General features: G+C 33.8%; 1 protein-coding gene across 1 annotated transcript in view; it reads left to right on the top strand.

Moving 5' to 3' along the window:
* LOC145256437 (synaptotagmin-7-like) overlaps positions 1-25,000 on the top strand; it is a 379,359-nt gene that overhangs the window by 176,245 nt on the left and 178,114 nt on the right. Inside the window, exon 2 of the mRNA XM_080115342.1 lies at positions 24,142-24,294. Coding sequence (XP_079971468.1) covers positions 24,142-24,294 — 153 coding nt within the window. The remainder of the gene's footprint in view (positions 1-24,141; positions 24,295-25,000) is intronic.

Genomic DNA, 25,000 nt, shown 5'->3' on the forward strand with positions numbered 1-25,000 from the left:
AATTTTTCCGATACCAATACCGATTCCGATACCAATTAATAGTCCCAACACTAATAGAAACCTGTGTAAAAGAGATGCAAAAAATGACATGTTAGAATATATAATCTCGAATAGGGAGGACTTATCACTGCAGTACAATACATCATACAAATGAACCACGCCGGAGAAGACGAAACAAGAAAAGAAAAATGGGAAGGAAACAGATACAACAGTTATAAGAATGAAAAGAGGATAGAACCACGAAAACAGCTGATCATGGCTAAGACTCTTGAACAGGGAAACGGAATTACTACTGGCAACTGTACAAAACAATGCGATTAGGACTAAATACACCAAAGCTAAAATAGATAAAACACAATAAAACAGGAAATGTGGATTCGATGGACCGAGAAACAAAACGATAAATCCAATAATAAACGAATACAGAGAACTATCCCAAAATGAATACAAAACAGACATGACTGCCTGGGGAAAGCAGTGCTCTGGGAACTATGCAAAGCAAAAGAGCAGTTTTGGCATATAGCAAAATGGTACAAACACAAACCAGGGACAGTGCTGAAAAACCAAAATCATAAAACCATTTGGAACGTGGTGGTATAAACTGATAAACTCATCAAAGCAAGGATATCATAATAATTAAGAAGTAAAAACTGTCCAATTGTAGATTTTGCCGTTCTGGCAGATCATAAGATGAAGATCAAAGAGATGGAAGAATGAGGCAAATACACAGAGCTTGTCAGAGAATGGAAATGAATATGGAACGTGAAGAAAATAAATACGATTAACTGTAGGAGTACTAAAAGTCCCGAAAAAAGGTCATAGCTGAAACATGTATGAATATATGTAACAAAAAATGTTTGCATAAAAAAGCATACTTAAAATACTTTTTTATTGAGCATAATTTATAAAATTCGAAGCTACATCGGATTAACATCTATGAACTAACAACTCAATAAACGCTCCCCCCCCCGTTCTCTCTCTCTTTCTCTCTCTCTCTCTCTCTCTATCTCTCTCTCTCTCTCTTCTTAGGTGTTTGGATAATGATTGAACATTGTTTATTCACATACCTATCTAAGCAGCAACTGAATAGTGTAACAGTTAGGAACGCCGACTGTGATTGAGGCGGTCGGGTTCAAACTTGACTTTGGGTAATTGCTAGTCTAGTCGCACTGATGAGCTGTGATACATCGAAACAGTGCAGTATGGGGATGACTATATATATAATAGCAGTGTAGCTACGTTCCAAATATTTATTTACTTACCAATTTCTTTCAGCATTTCAAATTTTCGTCACATTTTTACACATGTGTTTCATTAGGCAGAAACAATCATATTATTATTATGTCAATATCGAATCTTTTCATATGCATACTCTTCGGAAAAAAATAGAAGTTTTAAGTTTAGAAAGAATTATGAATGACAACATATGATTGGTTAACTAGCTGAACTAAAGCCAGGTATATATATAAACAACTCAAGGTAACACGAATTTATGCATTTTAGCCTGACGATTGCCTACAGGAATTCGTCAGGCTAAAATTCGCTAAATTAACTGCACAGAATCTTCAGCACTTCCGTGCTGAAAGTTCTGTGTAGCTTAATTGTCATATATTTTAATAACTTACTATGTATGTGTGTGTGTGTGTGTGTGTGTGTGTGTGTGTGTGTGTGTGTGTGTGTGTGTGTGTGTGTAGCATGATATATTGGTTGACACTTCACTATTTTTTCTGTCGCTAACCTGTCTCTTCGTCTTCCTCTTTCTCTACATATACACATGTATATGTGTGTGCGTGTGTGTATGTATATATGTGTACGTATACGTATGTTTATGTATATAGTCACGTGTCTAATTCCATCATCACATTTATTTGCTGACTATGACACTTTTAATTAAACCTTTTAGATTAATGAGAGGTTCTACCCTCAGTTTGGCTTTTCATTTTGTTTTCCATTTATCTTTATCCATTTCTTCATCTCGTTTATTATAGACTGAACTTTTTGTAAAGTGGTGCGCCGGGCTCTTTGTCAATAAAGCCTTTTGCTAATCGAAACGCTTGTTGTATGCAAGCAAACAACCACCCACAAACAAGAAGCTGCCGTGTTAGTACGACTGCGTTTACGGATGGCCCTCGAAAAGACAAAACAACGGCTCTCAACTGCTAGATTGCTAGATGGATTATGGTGACGCTTTTAGTGCTCCGCAGTTGACAGGGTTGTACATTTTCGAATAAATAGGCACATTCTCGATTTAGGAGCGTTTTTTTTTTTTTTTTTTTTTTACATAGACATCACCACTTATCAAGGCCTAGATGCCACTCGAGGATAAGGGTTAAAGAGTGTACAGTAGAAATTGGACAATATAGTAACCGTTAGTAATGGAGATTCGGTAAATTTGTTAACTTATATGGAACGGCTCATCAAAAACTTGTTTACGTTAGACTTGAAGACAACCATATTGTAGTCAGCTGGAAAGCAGAAAAACGGAAGACAATTCAATAGGCGTGCAATTCTAAGAAAGAAGCTTTGCTCATGGAATCTACGTTTAGGTTTAGGCACAGATAAAGAGTGGGGGGAGACTAGTGATAGTGTTGTCTGCTAGACGGGTGTTTCTTGTGAAAATCTGGCGAGGGCGGGCCATAGAATGAAGCTCATCCGAGAACTTGCCATGAAAATAAAGATAAAGCAACATCTCTTCTGTGAGAAAGAGGTTGCAGGGAAGAGAAAAGGACATCCCCCACACGGCAATGAAGTCTATTTTGAACTCTATCAAGGCAGGACAAGTTCTTTCTAGCAGCTCCTGCCCAGATGTGGCAACAGTATTCCATCCTTGGACGTACCTGGCTCTTATATAGATAGAGAATTGCATCAGCAGTGAGATATCTACTGGATCGATAGAAGGATCCCACCATTTTTCCAGCGGCCTTGGAAACAGATTTAATGTATGTGTTACATTTAAGATCAGGAGTAAAGGTCAAGCCCAGAAGCTTGTCAAAACATGAGGCTTCCCCAAGACGAGAGCCATACATTTCAATTGATGCCAGATGGGGATCAGAACGTTGATGATGTAAAGATAAAAAGGAGTAGTTATCTATCCTCACATAGGCGGTTTGTGATGAAGTTTTGTACGTGACGTTTGCACAGTAGGTTTTGGAAGAATTTATGCATATGAGGTTTGCGAAGGTAGTTTGCACAGGAGTTTTGCGTGGCATTATATTATTTTGTAGTTCTTTTACATATTGATCTAGTGGTGTCCCTATTTATTTACTCCATGCGAGGGCAGAGTTAGACACAAAGTCAGTGTTGTATGTGGAAAAAGAACCACCTTCCCAAAAATGGAACCTGTGGATTAAGATAGAAATGGAAATTGTCTCAATCTAAAAGAATTTCTCTTTGACTAACCAAGAACAGGAAGGATGAAGTATAGTATCTGTTCTGATACCACACTTCCTCTTATTCAAAGGTGTCTGTTGTCCCTCTTTATTTGTCTTCCCATGGGAACAGAGTTAGGTACAATTGACCAAGGATATAAATGATAAAGGGTAATATAAGAACAGATAGTACACTTTACTGTAAATCTTCATCGTATGGTTTAACCCATTCTCTTATATATATATATATATATATATATATATATATATATATATATATATACATATATATGTGTGTGTGTGTGTGTGTGTGTGTGCGCGCGCGTGTGTGTGTGTGTGTATTAGCTTTTATAACTTTGGTATAATATATTTGAATAATATTTTTAATTAACACAAAGAATACTATATAGTCTCCCTGGTAGTATATATATATATATATATATAGAGAGAGAGAGAGAGAGAGAGAAAATAAAAAAGGAACAAACCGTATTATGTATTCACCAACGTTTCGTCTTTATTTCGAGACTTCCTCACCCAGAGGAAGTCTCGAAATAAAGACGAAACGTTGGTGAACACATAATACGGTTTGTTCCTTTTTTATTTTCTCTATTTTGTCGGAATACTATTTCCATTATTTTCATCATATATATATATGTGTGTGTGTGTGTGTGTGTGTGTGTGTGTGTGTGTGTGTGTGTGTGTGTGTGTGTGTGTGTGGATATATATATATATAATAATAGAAAAATGCGAGCATGAAAAGTAACACGGATAAGCTTAAGCATGATAAAAGGACAAGATATTTTAGTAAAAAATATAATAAATTTATAACTTAAAATATTACAGCACAAGAATTGATTATATAATTTTTACTAGAATATCTTGTCCATTTTTCAGTTTTAACAACTAGTCCTTTTCTTTTCCATTATTAAGCTTAACCATATTACTTTTAATGCTCACATTTTTCTATTGTAATCCATTATTTTTTCAGGCTCAATAAATTCACTTTTTCTTTCTTTAATATCAGTCTTTTTTTTTTGCTCCAATAAACATAACATACACATATGTAAAACAATGTATGGAACTCGTCTGTTTTTATTCTCTTTGTTTCACTTGTTACTTTTCTTTTCGGTGAATTAGTAGCGACACTAGTCGCTGAAACGTGGTTGCTATAGAAACTAGTCATAAAAAACGTCGCCCACGTTCTTACGAATTTTACGATTTTGAACACAAGTAAATTTTTTTTTTACTGAACGAAAATTGAAAAATAGTTTTCACAATATAGCTGAGAAGCTGATCTATAAACTGTAGTAATTGTTTGAAATTTGGTCGAAAATTGAATGAGCGGTGAAGCTTTAAAGCAGTTCTAAATGACTAAAACTTCCACTTAACCATGTCATTCAAACACTACCGTGTTTGAATATCTTACAATCTTATACTTATTTCTAGCAATGCAACTTGACTCAGGCTATATCATTACGAAAGGTGTTTGAGACAATATTGTCTCTGGCTACTTATCATAATACTCTATTGTTGTATAACCGTGTCTGTTTTTGTTGTTATTGTTAATATCGCCATTTTTAATTGGATCACGCATTGTTTTTGTCTCTGCGAACAAACCAGCCATATCAAATAGGATTAAGGAATTCAGATGCGTATTTTCTTTTGCGTTGATTGAAGGTCGTCTTCATTACTCGTCTATTCGTATAAACACTCCGCTCCAAACCTGTCACCATTTCGTTCTGTCGTAGTCAGTCGTTGAATTAGGAAGAGATTGTTTTGGTTCACGTACATTTGACGTCGTAGTAACACGGGATCTCATCGTCTGGTTATCGCCTGCTCGGTGTCATGTGGATTACTCAAAATGCAGTTTGGATCATTTTTCACCACTGCTATCAAAGACATCCACTTCGGATTTTACCATGCAATTTGGATGTGAATTTGTATATCCTTTTCATTAACTTCCTTTACTCTATGATATTTAAATACTTTTAATTGTGATTTTCCATGTCTCACTGACTTCAGCAAATAAGGTGTAAACCATTATAACTATTTGCTAATATTTCTCCTCTAAAGAGATGGTAGACATCGACATCCTATAAGATAAGGAGTTATAATATTTAAAATGTATTCTTTATCTTACACAGAATAATATAAATGTTTTGATTTTAAATTCAAACATTTCACGTCATAAATTTTTAAATCCATTGAATGACTAAAATTTGATATATATATATATATATATATATATATATATATATATATATATATATACAAATAGAGAAAGAGTGAGAAGTGGGAATAGATAATGATATGTGAATATTACTGGACGTATAGTATCTACGTCTAGCCACACTGATGAGTCGTATACAACGAAACAGCCATGTGTATACGACGTAGAGCCTGCAGTGATCAACCTTTTCAACTTTGACCTCTTGGCAGCCAAACTTTTGCCAAAACCTGATTAAAAAGCTTGCTGCATTTCTGAATACCCTTTATGTAAGATTTCAAATGTTTAGACCCAAAATTAGCTTAATAGTTTGTTACAAACTGCAAAAGTCAAACCTTTTGAACTTTGACCCCTTGGCAGCCCGATTACAAAGCTTGCCCTATGTCTGAATACACTTTATTTAAAATTTCAAATGATTAGACCAAAAATTAGCTGAGTAATTTGGTAGAGACCGCAGAGGTCAACATTTTATTTTTAACTTTGACCTCAATTTTGACTCCTTAACATTTATTGTTTTGGACGCAAATCAAATTAAAAAGTTTGATCCATGTCTAAATAATCTACATCTAAAATTTCAAGGGTTTAGATCCAAGTCGGCGGAGGAGTTTGGTAGAGTTTTCAAAGTTAAATCGTTGAACTGTGATGCCTTGACATACAAATTTTCGGCCGCAAACTGATTAAAAAGACCTTCCCAGATCTCAATACCCCTTATTCATATCTCCAGTCTGAAAATTGACAGAGTAGTTTTTTTAAGGAAATGTACACACACAGACACATGCAGACAGAGAATTTCACTTTTATGGATATATAGATATAAAGTCTGTTTGAAAAAAAAACAGGATTTGTTGTGGTGTATAAGATATGGATGAAAGAGGGATGTGAGGCTCCTATTATAAATTAAGACAATATATTCATAATATCCAACGGTAATATAACATTTTTGAAACCATTACAATTTTCACATGTTTTTTTTTTTATTTATACCTCATCACAAACACGAGTCTTTCAATAGGATCTGGTTGCGTTTACTTTGTAAACTATCTGACGCATTTCCTTCATATATATATATATATATATATATATATATATATATAAATATATATATATATGTATATATATATAATATAAAGCTGACTGTGTATGTGTGTGTGTGTGTGTGTCTAGTCACGAATAGGCTCCTATATGGTTGACTATTTTAAACAACTAATTACATATAATGATGGAAGATGTATCGAGACACAGAAATGGGTATGTTTGATCTGGCAGAACAGTGGTTCATTAAAATTGTGGGGTCTGCGTACGCGCCTGGTCCACAAAGTATGGAAATAAAACATTTAAAAATTAAAAAAAAAACGTTTACAAGTGTTTTGATATAGATGTACATAATGATACTTTGACGAGTATGGTTTAACTTAAATAGGGATGGTATAATAAAATTTGGGGTCTGCGGTCGCGCCTGGCCTCCATAGAATGGAAATAGACACAAATTTTAATAAAGACTTTTCATATCTATCTACGTAAGTATACTTTGATAATTATGTTTCAGTTTCAAGAAATATAGTATAAAAAAATTATGGGGTGTTCGTTTGCACCTGACCTCCATAGAATGGAAATATGTCACAAAGTTTTACAAGGTTTTTTAACATAGATCCACAGAATATTGTGATAAGTGTTTCAGTGTGAACAGATATGGTATAATAAATTATGGGGTTTATCTATTTTATTTTTACTTTTATCATATTTTGCTTTGGTTTTGATACCCCCAAATTCGAAGCTACCTCTTTACAACCCTTCCTTTTCATAACCTATCATACTTTCATAAATCAGAGTCCATTTTCTGTAGGCTGTTTTTGAACCCAGTCAACGACGGGTACTTTTGCTAGTATATATATATACATATATATATATATATATATATATATATATATATGTGTGTGTGTGTGTGTGTGTGTGTGTGTGTGTGTGTGTATAGATAGATAGATAAATAGATAGATAGATTGATAGATAGATAGATAGATAAAGAAGATGCGTCAGATAGTTTACAAATTGATTCGCTTCTAGTCTTAAAATCCACAGCTCTAATAAATTCTCCCAACCCGCGCTGACTATACAGAAGAGAAGTTTGTTCCCTTAGGAGGGGGCTGTGCAATTAAATCTATGATATACGAAGCCATTGCAATTTCTCATGTAATCTTCAATAAAGATGAAATTTCTATCGGAATCCTCAAGAAAGCTCCAAATAGAGGCTCTATGCCCACAATAATACCTTTAAATATCCAGATAAAAACATTTACACCTCTCTAGCAACCACAGTATTGACACCCAAAAAGTCTAATATCCGTGTGAAATTGAATGGAAAGTCATTGACATAAACCTTATGATCCAACATTTCAGCAATTGCTCGGCATCACTGAAAACTACAGAATCTAACAGGGAATCAATAAATGTAGACGCCATATTAGTGGGTAATTGTTACGGCTTTACCTTATCATGTTCTACAAACAAACAAAAATTCTTCCTTTCTTTTTCTCTCTTAGTTTCCCTCTCTATCCTGCTCCAAGCAAATCTAATGACCTAGTCCACAAATTATCCTTCAGCTAACATTCACGACTGTGGAGACTTCAATGTTCACAATGTGGAATGATTGACCAACTCAAATAAAACCAATGATGAGGGGAGGTTCTGATCTGATTTCTCCATTTCCTACAACTTCACTCAGATTGTTCCCGAACTCACCCGTGTACCAACACTGACGACCAGTATGCGAGTCTTCTAGACCTTTTTCTCACAACTTACCCTGAACTATGTTCAGTTTCCGTTCTGTCTCCTCTGTTGTATCAATTAGGATAAAAATGAAATGTAATAAATCCTCAGACGTACCTCTCCATCGTACAGTATATCGATACACTATGGCTGACTGGAATAGCTTCCGTACGCTTATATCAGATCTACATCTGCGTTCCATGTTTAAAAAGTATGTGTCCTCTATAGTATCAGACCTGACGAAATGGTTTATTGTAGGTATAGACCGTTTCATACCCTCAAAAAGTTCCAGCAAAAACCTAACAGCAAGCCATGGTTCTCACCAGAATGTGCTGCTGCCATTGCGCACAGAAATCACTTTTTCCATTGCTTTCAACGTAAATAGATGTATAGAGAATAAAGCAGCTTTGAGGACTGCCAGCAACCATTGTAAGAAAGTAATAAAGAACGCAAGAGAGTCGTATGCTCAGTCCGTCAAGCCTAAAGTAGCTGAGCAGCGGCTTGGTTCCCACAAGTTTTGGCAAATAACAAACAGAATCCTGAACAGAAGCGTGTGCTCTATCCCAACTATCGTAAATGGACCTGAGGTAATCTCGTCAGCATCAGACAAAGCCAAATTCTTTGCCAAGAACTTTGCAACTAATTCTACCCTGTGATACCAAGGCCGCCAACCCCCAATATTTCCTCCTGTATCAGAAAACACGCTATGTGATATACAAATATCTGTACGTGATGTTGCCAAGCTAATCAAAAACCTTGATTACAGTAAAGTAACCGGCCCTGACGGTATTCCAATTATAGTACTCAAAAAACGTCAACCAGAAGTAGCGCCCATACTTATAAAACTATTTAAACGTTGTCTTAAGGAGAATTGCTTCCCATCACCCTGGAAAATCTTATCAGTATGCCCTGTATTTAAGAATTCAGTGGATCGCTCATCGTACAAGCCAATAAATCTCTTGTGCGTCATGAGAAAGTTGCTGGAATCTGTGTTAAATACAGAAGTAATCAACCATCTCAGCTAAAATAACATTCTTAGTGACACACAATATGGTTTCCGTTCTGCTAGATCTACAGCAGATGTGCTTACAGTTGTATCTCATAGTATTAGTGAATCTCTTAACGGAGGCAACCTTTCTAGGGCAATTGCTCTTGACATATCAAAAGCCTTTGATAGGGTATGGCATAAAGGTTTACTTCACAAGATCTCCAGCTATGGTATAGCTGGAAATGTCTTCTCAATTATTAAATCATTTCTCTCTGATAGGCTCATAAGTGTAGGAGCTGATGGGCAAAAATCAGAAGCTCACAGAATGAATGCTGGAGTTCCTCAGGGGTCCATCCTGGGCCCAACTCTTTTCCTGATCTACATTAATGATCTTCCAAATCAAATCCTTACATCATTCGTAGACATTTATGCTGATGACACGACTATCTATGGTAGCACATATTAGTGGGTAATTTTTACGGCTTTACCGTATCATGTTCTACAAACAAACAATAATTCTTCGTTTCTTTTCTCTCTTAGTTTCCCTCTCTGTCCTGCTCTAAGCAAGTCTGACGACGTAGTCCACAAATCCCCATCATGACAAGCGACCAAGTGCTCTCCGATTCTCTCTCCTCTGATCTTGAGCATGTGATACAATGGTCATTTTTAATGCGTCTAAAACCAAGTTTCTATCTTTACATCATCAACGTTCTGATCCCCATCTGGCATCAATTGAAATGAATGGCTCTCGTCTTGGGGAAGCCTCAAGTTTTGACAAGCTTCTGGGTTTGACCTTTACTCCCGATCATAAATGGAACACGTACATTAAATCTGTTGCCAAGGCCGCTGGAAAAATGGTGGGATCCTTCTATCGATCCAGTAGATATCTCACTGCTGATGCAATTCTCTATCTATATAAGAGCCAGGTACGTCCAAGGATGGAGTACTGTGGCCACATCTGGGCAGGAGCTGCGAGAAAGAACTTGTCCTACCTTGATAGAGTTCAAAATAGACTTCGTAGCCTTGTGGGGGATGTCCTTTTCTCTTCCCTGCAACCTCTTTCTCACAGAAGAAATGTTGCGAGTTTGTCTCTGCTTTATCGTTATTTTCATGGCAAGTGCTCGACTGAGCTTCAATCTATGGCCCCCCTCGCCAAACTTTTACAAGGAACACTCGTCTAGCTGAAAACACTATCAATAATTTCCTTCACTCTTTAGCTGTGCCTAAACTTAAACGTAGATTCCATGAACAAAGCTTCTTTCTTAGAACTGCACGCCTGTGGAATTGTCTTCCGTTTTCCTGCTTTCCACTGACAATATGGTTGTCTTCAGGTCACATAAACAAGTTCTTGATGAGCCGTTCCACTTAAGTTAACAAATTTACCGAATCTCCATTACTAACGATTACTATATTATCTAATTGATCACTTTACACTCTTAACCCTTATCCTTGAGTGATCTCTGAGCCTTGATAAGTGGTTATGCCTATGTAAAAAAAAATAAAAATAAAAATAAACCTTCTGTAGCTTGAATGAACGTTTAAAATGTGATATTCAAACAGTGTCCACACAAAAGGAAATTTTCACTTGCTAAATTGACCAACAATAATATCACTTAATCCACATGTACCCTTACAATACAATCTAAAGACCCTCGAACCTTCTAAAAATGATACCCTACTCTAAAATCTTATGTCTCAAAATATAACTGTTTATATCCAATATAACAATAACTTCCTCTATTAATTAAAACATGCTACATTAAATCTCCATCACATACCTAGATATAACTCAGATTCACACCCTTATAATGCCCACCTATTATTGACCGCAAATATTAATATAATCCCCTTATAAATTTAATTTTACTATACAAAATTACTACCCAAATACCTCATATATATATATATATATATATATATATATATATATATATATATATATATAGTTAGTAAGTTATAAAATGTATATGGCGATTAAGCTACACTGAATATTCCGCGTTCCATCCACTCTAGGATTCTTCAGGCTTATGCGCCTAAGCCTGAAGAATCCTAGAGTGGATGAAACGCGGAATATTCAGTGTAGCTTAATCGCCATATACATTTTATAACTTACTAACTAGCTCTACTTGCGTATTGGGCACTTTTGAAGTAAATACTTAAAGTTTACGCATAAATCTATACTTTCGTATATAAATTTTATGTGAGTAAATTAAGTAGTTATATATATATATATATATATATATATATATATATATATATATATATATATATGAGGTATATATACAATATAGCACCCTACAATAACGAATAAACATGGATGCAACCAAGTTTTAACCCGGACGATCTCATATAATCCCCTTGATAGATTAATAGTTAATACAAATAACCCAACTTAACCTATATAGACTACAGACCTATTCAGTTGATAACAAACCTACATTAACCCATCTACTTAATTTGATAATACTCGGAAGTCTCTTCCACCAATGAAAATATCCACCTTTTTTTACAGAACCCCCCTTATCTTTGTAAGAAACTACAATTATGACTATAGGTTTATACTTATATACACCTCCCCCCCCATTTTTAAAAAGAATCTTTAAATTTATACCTCTTAACAATGAGAATACACTTAAACTTAATATCTAGTCCACTCAATAGCTAAATGACACCACACACCACTTCCCCAAAACAAGAAAAAAACAATATCCATTTTTCAAAATGTATATTAATATAACGATACTTAGCTATGATTAAAACACATATAGATATTTACTGAAAAAAAAAAACATTTTCTTCAAACGGAACACCCAAACGCATTTCACTAGTTTTTTACCAGTGATTTAGACTTGAACGCTAGTATTCCGTTTGTTTCTCTATTCGTGAATCGCCGATGATTTGTTTGGATTTTGAAAAGTCTTTTATAAGACACATTTACTGCTACAAAATACTGCTGAAATATGTTAGATATAGTTTTATGCTGTGCATTTATATGTTGTACATTAGAACTGTTTCGCTTAAGTTGAAAAAATGCAATAGGTTATTTTGCAAATTTCTCGAAGATCATCAGGAAGCGAATTATATACATATTAAAATACTCTACCTGCTCGATCTTCGTTAGTGATGGTGTTATTCATTTGCTGGATGCTTGGTCCATATAAATGTTAAAGTTCGTTTTAGCATTAGAAACATGTTAATTATTTTTATCTGTGTTATTTTAATGTTTTGTTTTGCCTTTTCAAAGCGTTCAGTAATATAAAATAAGTATGCTGTATCAGCCAAAGCAATAGGTAAAAATCAACATTCGTTTGACTCTGAATTAACATCACGCAGTCATAAGGGAAACTACAAGAACAGACGTGGAGAAAATGTAAGAAAAAACAAACAAAAAACTGCGACAATAATTGGGCAAAGAGATTTTTGGAGTACTGCGTAAATATCAATAACCTTTGACATCTAAATTATTTATTTTACTTTTAGTTTCGCCTTTTTACAGTTATATTCTGTGGGCGGCCATCTTGTTTCATGAGGAAAAGCGATCACGTTATTATTATTATTATTATTATTATTATTATTGTTGTTGTTGTTGTTGTTGTTGTTGTTGTTGTTGTTGTTGTTGTTGTTGTTGTTGTAATAGTAGTAGTAGTAGTAGTAGTACCGACTATAAGATTTCTTTTTTGTTACAGGTTACAAAAATTGTATACCAAACAGAATGAAATAAATTGACTTGTAGCAAAATTGATCTTTATTCATATGTGTTCTCTTGTAAACAATGATTCCGATTTTAAAAGTATTGGCATACACTGTGTATAAAATATTTACAAAGGCGTTCATTTAAATAAAACACACACACACACACACACACACACACACATATATATATATATATATATATATATATATATATATATATATATATATAAAGGATGTATATAAAGGATTTATATATATATATATATATATATGTATAAAGGATGTATATAAAGTATGTATATATATATATATATATATATATATATATATATATATAAGGATGAATATAAAGGATGAAACACTAGTGTCTAGAGGTATTTAATGATTATTATAGTAAATAAATAAATAAATATGTCTGCCCCTTTAAGAAATCCGTTTCTTATCGTTGAGCAATTTTACGGTTGAAACAAAAGTCGGTCAATTTAGCTCGCATGCGTAGATCATCATATAATCATTAGATCACTCTCACTGACGTTAAAAAAATTTTTAATAAATGTTTAAATTTCAACAATATTTCTCGCAGTTAACGGTGGCCGAATAGATTTAGTCCTTGTTAATGGAGCCAGAGATGGCTTCGTTGCCGGGTTCGAATCTATCGACCGATGTTAATCGTGATATAATGCACTGATGATTCCTGAAAGGATGAAACACTAGTGTCCGTAAATACTTAATAATTATTATAGTAAATAATTATATAAGCCTGACGAATCCTATAGTTGGATGAAACGCAGAATATTCAGTGTAGCTTGATCACCATATATATTTTATAAATTACTAACTAGCTCTACCTACGTATTGAGCACTTTTGAAGTAAATACTTAAAGTTTACGCATAAATCTATACTTTCGTATATTAAATTTATGTGAATAAATGAAGTAGTTATATATATATATATATATATATATATATATATATATATATATATATATATATATATGATGTCCACAAAGTCTGGCTACATTATGTAGCCGGACTTTGTGGAAGCATCCTGTAGATTGTGTAGCCAGACGTTTTGGGCACCCTGTATATATATATATACACACACACACGTGTGTATATGTATATATATATATATATATATATATATATATATCCTCTAGATTATGTAGCCAGACTTTGTGGGCACCCTGTATATATATATATATATATATATATATATATATATATATATATATATATATATATATATATATATAGGGTGCCCACAGAGTCTGGCTACATAATCTAGAGGATGCTTCCACAATGTAGCCAGACTTTGTAGACACCCTATATATATATATATATATATATATATATATATATATATATATGTGTGTGTGTGTGTGTGTGTGTGTGTGTATATATATATATATATATATATATATATATATATATATATATATATATGCATATATATAAAGTAAAATTTAAATGAATTTACATGGTTATTTGAGATGGATGGTTTCTTTTTATTTGTCTACTAACTTTGGAAGTGAGAACTCAATTTTGACAAGAACGAGGTGCCTTCAATAAGTTTCCAGCCTTTATTTTTATTTTTTTATATGGGTACTTTTTTGATAGTACACACATGAAACTCTAGTCACCTTCGAAGTAATCTTCTCCGAGTGCAATTCACTTGTACCGTTCTAATAACTTCTGGAAGACGCCCATGAAAGTCCTCTTGTGTGAGCGTGTGAAGGACCCTCGTCACAGCCTCTTTAATCTCCTCAATTTTCTCATAACTAAAGTTTGTTTTTGTTTTTTTGGTTTTTAGTTTTGGAATAACCAAAAGTCACAGGAAACTAGGTCTGGACTATAGGAAGGGTGGGGAACTGTTTTGATGCCCATCTCGGTCGAATAGTTTGTCATCTTCTCTGAGCGTATCGAGAAAAACTTCGCGCTAATCTTCTGCATCTTCAGTTCCTCGCGGATAATTGGGTATATTTTCACGCTGACATCAAAATAACTCGATAGACACACGGCGATCCTTATCCATCAAATTCATCAAATTCTTTATTTGGCTAATCAACTCTGGTGTTCTGACTCCTTTATTTTCCTCACACCTCTCATAATCTTTCACAGACTCCCTGCCTTCCTTGAATCTCTTATGCCACTCAAAAACTGATGCTTTATTCATGCAAGATGGTGCAAAAGCAGCCTGAAGAATTTCATATGTTTCTGTGGCATTTTTTTCCGAGTTTCAAGCAGAATTTTATTGCAAATTATTATTTTAAAGTGTCTGCACGTCCGAATTGTATTTCTGAAATTCACCAGCTGTGACAATCAGGCTTTAGTAGGGTGAATTCCAATTCCTGTTGTAGCTGTTCATTTGAACCGGAACTCATACAAACTGGTCAGTCAACTCATAACATGTATAAAAGAAACTTTAGAGGTTCTTTACTGAAAACGAAGTTAGTAAAACGTTATATACAAGAGGGAACATTCGAAAAAAAACATGGCAAAAAGAGAGTGACCTAAAGAAGTGAATTAAGGATTTCTCTTGCAATGAGATGTTATTGTTTGTAGCTCTATGTAGCTCAATAATACTCTCCGATTATTTAGTAGTACTTTTGATTTATCACATTTTTATATTTAAAATAAAATGGATACTATTTTCACAGAAATGCTAATAAACTCATACTTGCTGCGTATTATTGGTTTTTCTGTCCAAAACAAATTCTTTGCACTATCCAAAAATACTGGCTTTATTAAACATATTTGAGGGTTAAGTAGATTTCTCATTGTATGGAATTTCCACGGTTCCTTCTAGTGTAAGAATAATTTCAAAATAATTGAGCATGTATGTATTTACGCACACACACCTATATATATATATATATATATATATATATATATATATATATATATATATATATTGTTGAAATTTAAACATTTATTTTAAAAAATTTTAACGTCATTGAGAGTGACCTAATCATTATATGATGATTTGCGCATGCGAGCTAAATTGACCGACTTTATTTCAACTGTAAAATGCTCAACGATAAGAAACGGATTTCTTAAAGGGGCTGACATAATTATTTACTATAATAATCATTAAATAGTTTCATCCTTTATATATATATATATATATATATATATATATATATATATGGGGGGTTATTTAAATGAACGGCTTTGTAAATATTTTATTCACAGTGTATACCAATACTTATATATATACATAGGGTCACCCCAAAAACGGGCCCCAACTTTAATTAATAACATGTACACGGGACCCGTTTTTGTTTGGTCACCCTGTATATATATATATATATATATATATATATATATATATATATATATATATATATATATACATATATATATATATGTGTGTGTGTGTGTGTGTGTGTGTGTGTGTGTGTATGTATGTATGTATGTATGTATGTATATATATAGTAAGAAGTGATAATGGTAATATTTACACACAACGGTCTTCAAACAAAAATTGCCTACTGACTCGAGTTTATCTAAAAACGTAAACTGAATGAAATTGAAACGAAATAAAACGAAATGACAAATGAAAGTGCTGTGTAATTATTAATAAAGAAACTATTTCACACAAAAATAATTTTTACAGGACTTCAGTATTGTAAAATACAAAAGAAGCAACAACAAAAATTCTTGCGAAAATATTATTCACAATTAAAGTTTAATAACTGAATGCTATGTAGCAAAACATCTCGCTAAATTTATGTATGGGAAAACATACTGACGCGCCATGTGTTTCTGGCGAAAAATGGAACCATAGAATTCTAAATTATTCTTAGTAAATTTGCTGTTAGGTCGAATATTAAAAAGTAAGAAAATCAGAAAAACAGCTCACTTGCCTCATCACCGAAAATGCGTTTTTAGGGTGTTTTTTTTTTTGTTTTGTTTTGTTTTGTTTTGTTGTTGGGTTTTTTTTGTTTGTTGTTTTGTTTTGTTCTTTTTTGGGTGTGTTTGTTTGTTTTTTTTTGTTTGTTTGTTTGTTTGTTTGTTTGTTTGTTTTTGCTTGTGTTGGTTTTATTTTTGTTTTTTATTGTTTTTGTTTTGTTTTTGTTTTATTTTTCAGGGTGGTTTTTGTTGTTTTTTTATTTTGTTTATTATTTTGTTTCTTTTTGTTTTTTGTTTGTTTTTGGTTTTTGCTTTTTTTTTTGTTTTAGTTTTTGTTTGTTTTTTGTTTTGTTTTTTTTGTATTTTGTATGAAAATACATTTTCTCATACATGTACCAAATAATATTTTTAACTCTTACTTCAATTAAGCCTTTTTTCTTATAAAAATGGGTCTTTGTGCGTTCTATGTACATTATCATCCTCATCAAATACTATTGTTATTTTCTTTCCTATTTCTCCAGGTGAACCCGGCATCTGCCATTGCTGAACTTTTATCATATCCATCGATCTCCATCAATTTTAACATATTTTTCTTCTTCAATTTGTTTCCCCTGGATATTAATCTCATCCTTGGGGAACCCCCTCAAGGTATTTCAAACTCATAAACAAAAGCAAAAAAAAATTTACAGGTAAGCTCTATGTGACCAGTGGCCGAAACACTGTCTTCCTTCCCATTTCAAGTAGACTTCGGGCTGTTTTAGTTTTAATGCAGTTAAATTTTTTCGATGCTTTTTGTAAAAATAATCCTCAGTAATTACAGTAAATACGATTCGAATTGTAAAAGTAAAAATGGAACAAAAAGTACGTATTATTTTGATTCTCCTGACTACTATTCTTTAGAGAGCTATTTTCACAACGTTTCGGTCGATGTAACTTCCGATCTTCTTTAGGTATACCTTGTCAAACTCTGTAATCTTTCTGTAGAGCTCGTGGGGTAGTGGATATAATATTTAATAAATTCAATTGTAAATTTACACCTTTCTGGAGGTTTACGGTCCAATCTTCAGTGCAGGCGACACTCAAAATACAATTCCGAATTACTTAGGACTTTTACCGGGTCATGGCTGACGGAACGAGAATATGCTGCTTTCGTGGATCAAATAAAGGGTTCTATTCAAAATCTCGTGCAGATTCCCGAGTTCGACAAGATACATTTAAATCACTATCAATAATTCCCCCCACACTTTATCCGCGCCAAAACCTAAACGTAGATTCCATGAACAAAGATTCTTTCTTAGAACTGCACGCCTGTGGAACTGTCTTCTGTTTGCCTGCTTTCCAGTTGAATACAATATAGTCATCTTCAAGTCCAACGTAAACAAGTTCTTAACTAATCCAATTTAACAAATTTCCACTTACGATTATTACAATATTCTCCCATTGACTACTGTACACTCGAGTGGCCTCCAGGCTTTGATAAGTGGTGACTCCTATGTAAAAAATGAAGGAGGCTGGGGATTACATCGACCGAAACGTGAAAAGTGAGAAGAATCCAAATAAGACGAATAATTAATCCTCATCTAAAAATTCAGAAACATGCGAGATGAGAATAGATAATTTGTATTATTTGCATACGAAAAGAAAATTGTTTTATTATTTGGATTATTCCAATTACTATTTTCAGAATGGGTGTTTTCTCCCAACGTTTCAGCCGATGTAACTCCCAATGAACAAAGCTTCTTTCTTAGAACTGCACGCCTGTGGAACTCTGTTCCGCTTGCCTGTTTCCCTCCCGACTTCAACCTGGATGTCTTCAAGTCCAACACAAACAAATTCCCGATGAACCGCCCCCCCCAAGTAATGACACCTTACCAATTCTCCAATACTATTACTACATTATCCCATTGATTACTGTACACACAATAACCCTTATCCCCGAGTGGCCATTGGGCTTTGATAAGTGGTGAACTCCATGCAAAAACAAAAAAGATGCATCATTTCCAACTCAGGAATCTTTATGTCGAACTCGGGAATTAATTAAAGGGGGTTACCGCGAAACTGTACAGACGTTCGACATTCAAATTCTATCGTTCAAAAAGATGCGCCTGAAGAAACTCGGAGGTTACATCGACCGAAACGTTGTAAGAATAACAACCAAGATAAGAATGGTAGTCGGTAGTAGAAAAAAGTTTTTGGCCTTCAAATCAGGATCAAAGTGTAGTATCTGTTCCGTCAGATACTGCAAGCAAAGACCAGATGTGGGGGCAACCCCACATACCTGACCTTTAACCAGTTACCATTTCCCACCTCTCGGGAGCTGGTCCCCCTTTTCCCTTCCCCTCCCCTTCACTCCTCACATTAAAAATTGGCCTTGTGCCTAATTTTCTCGGTGGGGGAGCAAATAAATACCATCTGTTCTGATGCTTCGCTTAAGTAATTGGTGCTTTGTTAATGTAGGGGAAACCCTTCATACAGAGACAATTACTATTTATTTGGATACTGCCAGAGTGCTCCTTTTTGGGAGGGGGTGGTTTTCCCCTTCATGAAAAAACGACCTTGTGTCTAATTTGCTGTCGTGGGAAATCAAATAAATACACTTCAATTTTTTTCGCTTCATTTTTTTTTTGTTTCGGTTAGTGGAGGAGAAATCCTTCATGATGATATTTTTTTTTTTAATTTTTGTTACTAACCAGAGTGCCCCTTTTGGGGGAACCGACCCCCCCCCCCACATTAAAAACCGACCTTGTCTCTAATTTTGCCCTCAGGGGGAGGAGCCGGAAAATTTCCAGTTATATAAAAGAATAATGTTTTATTTAAAATTTTCAACTGCTGTTAATCAGATCAAATAAAATAGACGTCCAACTACAAAAGAAAACTTGATCTGACTAAAAAACGATTTTATCGCTGATCGAGCCCTCCTCTAAAGTCGACTACAGCTTAAACGGGTCTAATGCAAACACTAAATATCTCTAACCTGTTGTGATGTGGCTAAAACACATAACTGGTTGGATCATTCTACTGCTCTATAAAGTACCTGACTCCTAATAAAATTATCTGCCTATATGAGAGGTCAGATAAGTCTCATCCACGGAGTTTGGGGATGCTGAGATCATTCATTCTTGATTTGATCTAGTACAAATCGACTTCGCAATCTAGTAAAGGATGATATCTTATCTTCCTCACAACATTTTTCACATAAAACATGCATTGCTAGTCTTTTCTGCTCTGTCGCTATTTTCAGAAAAGGTGCTCGACTGGATTCCACTTTCTGATTTCTTCAGATTCACAGTAATAACCATTTTTACTCTCACGTTTTTCTTCCGTGCTGCTAACATCGGACAGAAATTCGGTGAATAGAGTTTTTTCCAAGAACTTCCACCCTGTGAAACTGCTTCACTGCAGCCTGCATCATGCCCATCCTAAAATCTACCGCCAACAAACACTACATAACATAATACCCCTGTTAAGTAATCAAATCGTATTCTTTCAGTTCATCATTCAACTGTTAACGAACACACATTGATAATTTTTTTCGAAATATAAGAACATTTTAATATAAAGAGCAGTTGTTCGTGTGTATCTTTGTATGTCCAACTAACACTCCAAAACGGCAAAAGAAACACCCATAAAGTTGGTATTGTTCATCGGCATTTCCTAGGAAGAATAATATCTAAATTTTAGAAAAGATTATTTCTAAAATTATTATTATTATTGGTATATTTTTTTCAAGGATTGAGGGCAGATTATGTACTAAGGGGGTGGGTAATTCTGTTTTTCTACTCAAGTACTTAATTTCCTTATGTCAAGTTCTTTCTCGAAAAATCTATAAATTGTATATATATATATATATATATATATATATATATATATAATATATATATATATATATATATATATTATGAATGTGTATATCCAGAGAGAGGAAAGGGCTGAGCAAAGAAGAAAAAAGGGGGTAAGAAGAAGGAGGAGACAGCAGAGGAGAGACAGATAGAATTTTTAATAGAAATGTGTAAAATTTTGACTCGGGTAACGCCGAATCGACCTGCTAGCCTTAAATAAGCAACAAATACCTTTTTCACTAAAGCATGTGATATTTTTCTACAAAAAAAAAACAAGTCTGCATGAAATAAAATAAGAATCGGATTTACTGTAGTTACCGAGGATTGATATCTTAAGAAGTACTTTTTTTTTCTCACGAGGCACACCATCTTGCTCAACCTGGCAGTAGGTGACCTTCTTTTGTTATTATCTTTACTAATAGTAGTAGTAATAGTGCTAACATTAAAACTTAATAATAATAGCTCGTTCTACTTGATTTGTCCCTGCCTAAAAGACCCCCACATCTTCAGTGCTGTTCCCATTCCTGTTATTCTTGTCAGGCGTATATATTTCCTGTTATCGGTACATTCCCAGTTCCGCCATATATATATATATATATATATATATATATATATATATATATATATATATATATATATATAATGCTATTAATCTGTTCCAATCAACGAGTGGTGTTTATCATATCCTTTGTCCATCATGTCGTTCTGAACCTGTCGTTTGCTTCAGAGTAAATCCATCATTGCAATTCCGATCCAGTTTATTTCTTCGGTGTTATTAACCTTCTATGATTTTATCCTTCTCATCAATCATTCATTGCAGCTATGTCATTAACTGTATACGTTCACTTCTTTTCAGACATTTTATTTGATGTGTTTTCTTCTTCTGAGCCAATATCCTGAACCAAAACAAAATGGTTGCTGCTTAGAAAAATAATGTTTGCTAATACATTCGCCGACATTAAACAGACCCGGTCCCTGGGTTCGACAAGGTACACTTGAAGAAGGTCGGGGTTTAAATTGACGTAAACTTTGTTAAAATAACACTCAAGATAAGAACAGTAATCCGAAGAATGAAAATAATACGAAGTCTATGACAGGATAGTAAACGATGGACACAATTTGTACTACTTAAGAGGACGAATCGACGAGTATTTGTTGACATTGAACTTGAAGACAAGGTTGTAATGTACAAGGAAGCAGTTCTGCGCTGACGTATTTAATTGTGTTTAGTGCACAGAGGAAGACAAAAATCATTTGCAGCGACATTTTATATTTGACACAGCAATAGAAAACAATAATATATGAGATTCGTTCAAAAATAAAGTCTCTATGTTCTAACTCAAAATGTTGACGAGCGTGAAGACGAGAGTGTTACCATTAAAACGAGCAACCTTTTGTGCTGCATGTTTCTACATGGTCACCACTATTCTCAATGCACTTTTCCAGGAATTCAATGACGCATCTGTTTCTGATGCACATTCATAACAGGGGTTGTTTTCTTAGCGTCTCACACTGTCAATATTTGCAACAGAGTGATGAAACTTTTAGGACTTGAATGCATAAGTTCACTCATCATAACAATGCAATACGCAATCTTCTCTAAGAATAAAAAAAAATAGGAGCCATTAATTTTGGAACGTCTCTCATATACTCATATGATTTATTTGGTATAATTTACAAGCAGTTTTCAACATTTACTCCATTGACTACCCTGTAAACCCTGAACCCTTGCTTATTATGAATTCTAGTTCCTTGCTTACGATGAAACCCATTTTGTACTTATCAGTTCGTGTTCGTTTTCCTCAAGGTGTTCTCTGTTCATAATAATTACCGAAAACAACAACAAAAAAAAGAAATGAAAAAAGCCATTTTTATATTTCCTTTTTACAAGTGTTTTAATTGTTTCTTTCTTTTCCCATTTTTTCTTTAATTTTTTTTCTTGTTCATTTTATTGCTTCATATAGCTCAGATAAAATCCGACAAAATGTAGAAATTGAGTTGGAAAAAGCGGATATACCAACAATATACAAAATGGTGGGATTGTAATGTTTGGCCTTCGGGAAAGAGTTAAAGTTATTACTTATTGCAATATTAAAATCTGAAGATATAGATATAGAAATTGAATATAGATATAGATATAAAAATTGAATATAGATATAGATATAGAAATTGAATATAGATATAGAAATAGAATATAGATATAGAAATTGAAAAATAAAGTGGGAAAATAATTCGAAGGATAAAAAGATATGCGATTTCAACCATTTTTAGAAAAGTTGTTTCAAAAGATATTTTAAATAGGACTTATAATTATATAAATTAAACAGTGATCTACAAATATTAATATTCGTGTCCGGTCTAAGCAACCATACACTGCATTATATAAATTTGAACGCAACCTCAGTACAAAAGATTGGGCCGGTGATCACCTTTGATAGTAAAAAGGTTCGTTTTGTGTGATTAACCCACTCCTGTATTATCAATTGTAATTTCGAAATTGTTTTCCACGAAAGAAAAATTAAAACAAACTAAACCATATATTTATAATGTAGAGCGAAATACATTATCGTTTTAATTATTATATTGAATCCATCTTATTTAGAGGAGGATGAGTTGGTATAAAATCTAGAATAACAAACACCTCGGGAAAAAAATCGTAACCGGTGTTGCTACCGCATGATGCATATTGCAGCCAATGAAGTCTCGCACCTTTATGACTTTCGGTCTTAACTTCCAAAGCAATCGAACGAAGTGTCGCTGCGTGATCCATATTGTAGCCAATGAAGTCCCTCGTGTTGTGTTATATGATTTTCGGCTTTAACTTTTAAAGTCTCTCAAAAAATGCGAGATTATTGTCGCTACGTGATCCATATCGTAGCTAATGAAGTCTCCGGTGTTATATAAATTTAAGCCTTCATTTTTAAAGACTCTCAAAAAATGCGAGCTTGGTGTCGCTACGTGATTCACATCGTAGCTAATGAAGTCCCGCGTGTTATATAAATGTAAGCCTTAATTTTTAAAGTCTCTAAAAAACGCGAGCTTGGTGTCGCTACGTGATCCATAAAGTCCCGCGTGTTATATGAATTTAAGCCTTAATTTTTAAAGTCTCTAAGAAATGCGAGATTGGTGTCGCTACGTGATCCATATTGTAGCTAATGAAGTTCCGAGTGTTATATGAATTTGGAAAAGTTCTAAAAAAAATTTAAACTTTTAACCAACAGTGAGAAAAATTTGAGGTTAGATTTAGTATCAGCAATAATTTCCAGTGACTCCAGACAACAGATATTTATGTCTCTGAGGTCACGTAACGGGTTAAATCTTTTTTGGAAATATCAATAAGTACGTGCTCTCCCTTTCAATCGTACTGTCACTTCTGATTTTGAAGAAAAAAATATGTTCTATTTGCAGAGAACATGTCGGCATTAGTAGCCGTTGTGACCAGTACCTGCGTTTTCTTATTCACGTCTCTTGCAATCGCAGCGGTCTGCTGGAAATATCCATCGTGCAGATCGAGGAATTTCTGGGATCACAATGCTAAGAAGATCATACGGAAAATTCACGGTAAGTAAACGAATTTCTTTCTTTGTTTTAACATTAACTTTTTGGCACTCATGTAGAATAAGGACCGCGTTATCGTCTGCGTATTCCGTGCAGGTTACGCAAACCTCCGAAATGTGTGGAACAAAACCTTCAAGTCCTTTTTTTATTGTTTTTTTTTCTGAAACCGATGACCACTGTTTAAAACGCTGACAAACAATTATAATTAAAAAAAAAAAAAACAATTATAATCGAAAACTCATCGGATGGTAATTTCAATTAAAAAAAAAAAAAAACTTTATGGACCGCGCTGAAATTATAATATTATTTATAGAAAGCTATTCTTTGTCGACTGCTGTGATTTTATTGACTAAACTTCCGACACTTTCCAGCGGTTTCTGTAACCTTCCCGAAATATTCCGACGATAACGTAGTCTTTATTCTGCACAAGTAACAACTTTTTATACTTCTTACTGTGTCCGTATTGTATATAATTCGGTTATATTTTTCTTTTGTTTAAATTTACACAAAGGCAGCTATCATCAATTGAGTTTGTTTGTGCCTAGAAGTTACCATCGCTTGACTATTCATTACCAAAAGCATCGGTCATAGTCTTACATATAACTGATTTCATTTTTGGCTATTAAGGTAAAAGGTGATTGCCAGGGACAAGTTGGAAGTTATACTTTTTAAGATAACTTCGGTTTAGTTCACCATAGAGACTCACTAC

The sequence above is a fragment of the Euprymna scolopes genome, chromosome 32 (assembly GCF_053919585.1).
Source record: "Euprymna scolopes isolate OS-2025 chromosome 32, ASM5391958v1, whole genome shotgun sequence".
NCBI lineage: Eukaryota > Metazoa > Mollusca > Cephalopoda > Sepiida > Sepiolidae > Euprymna > Euprymna scolopes.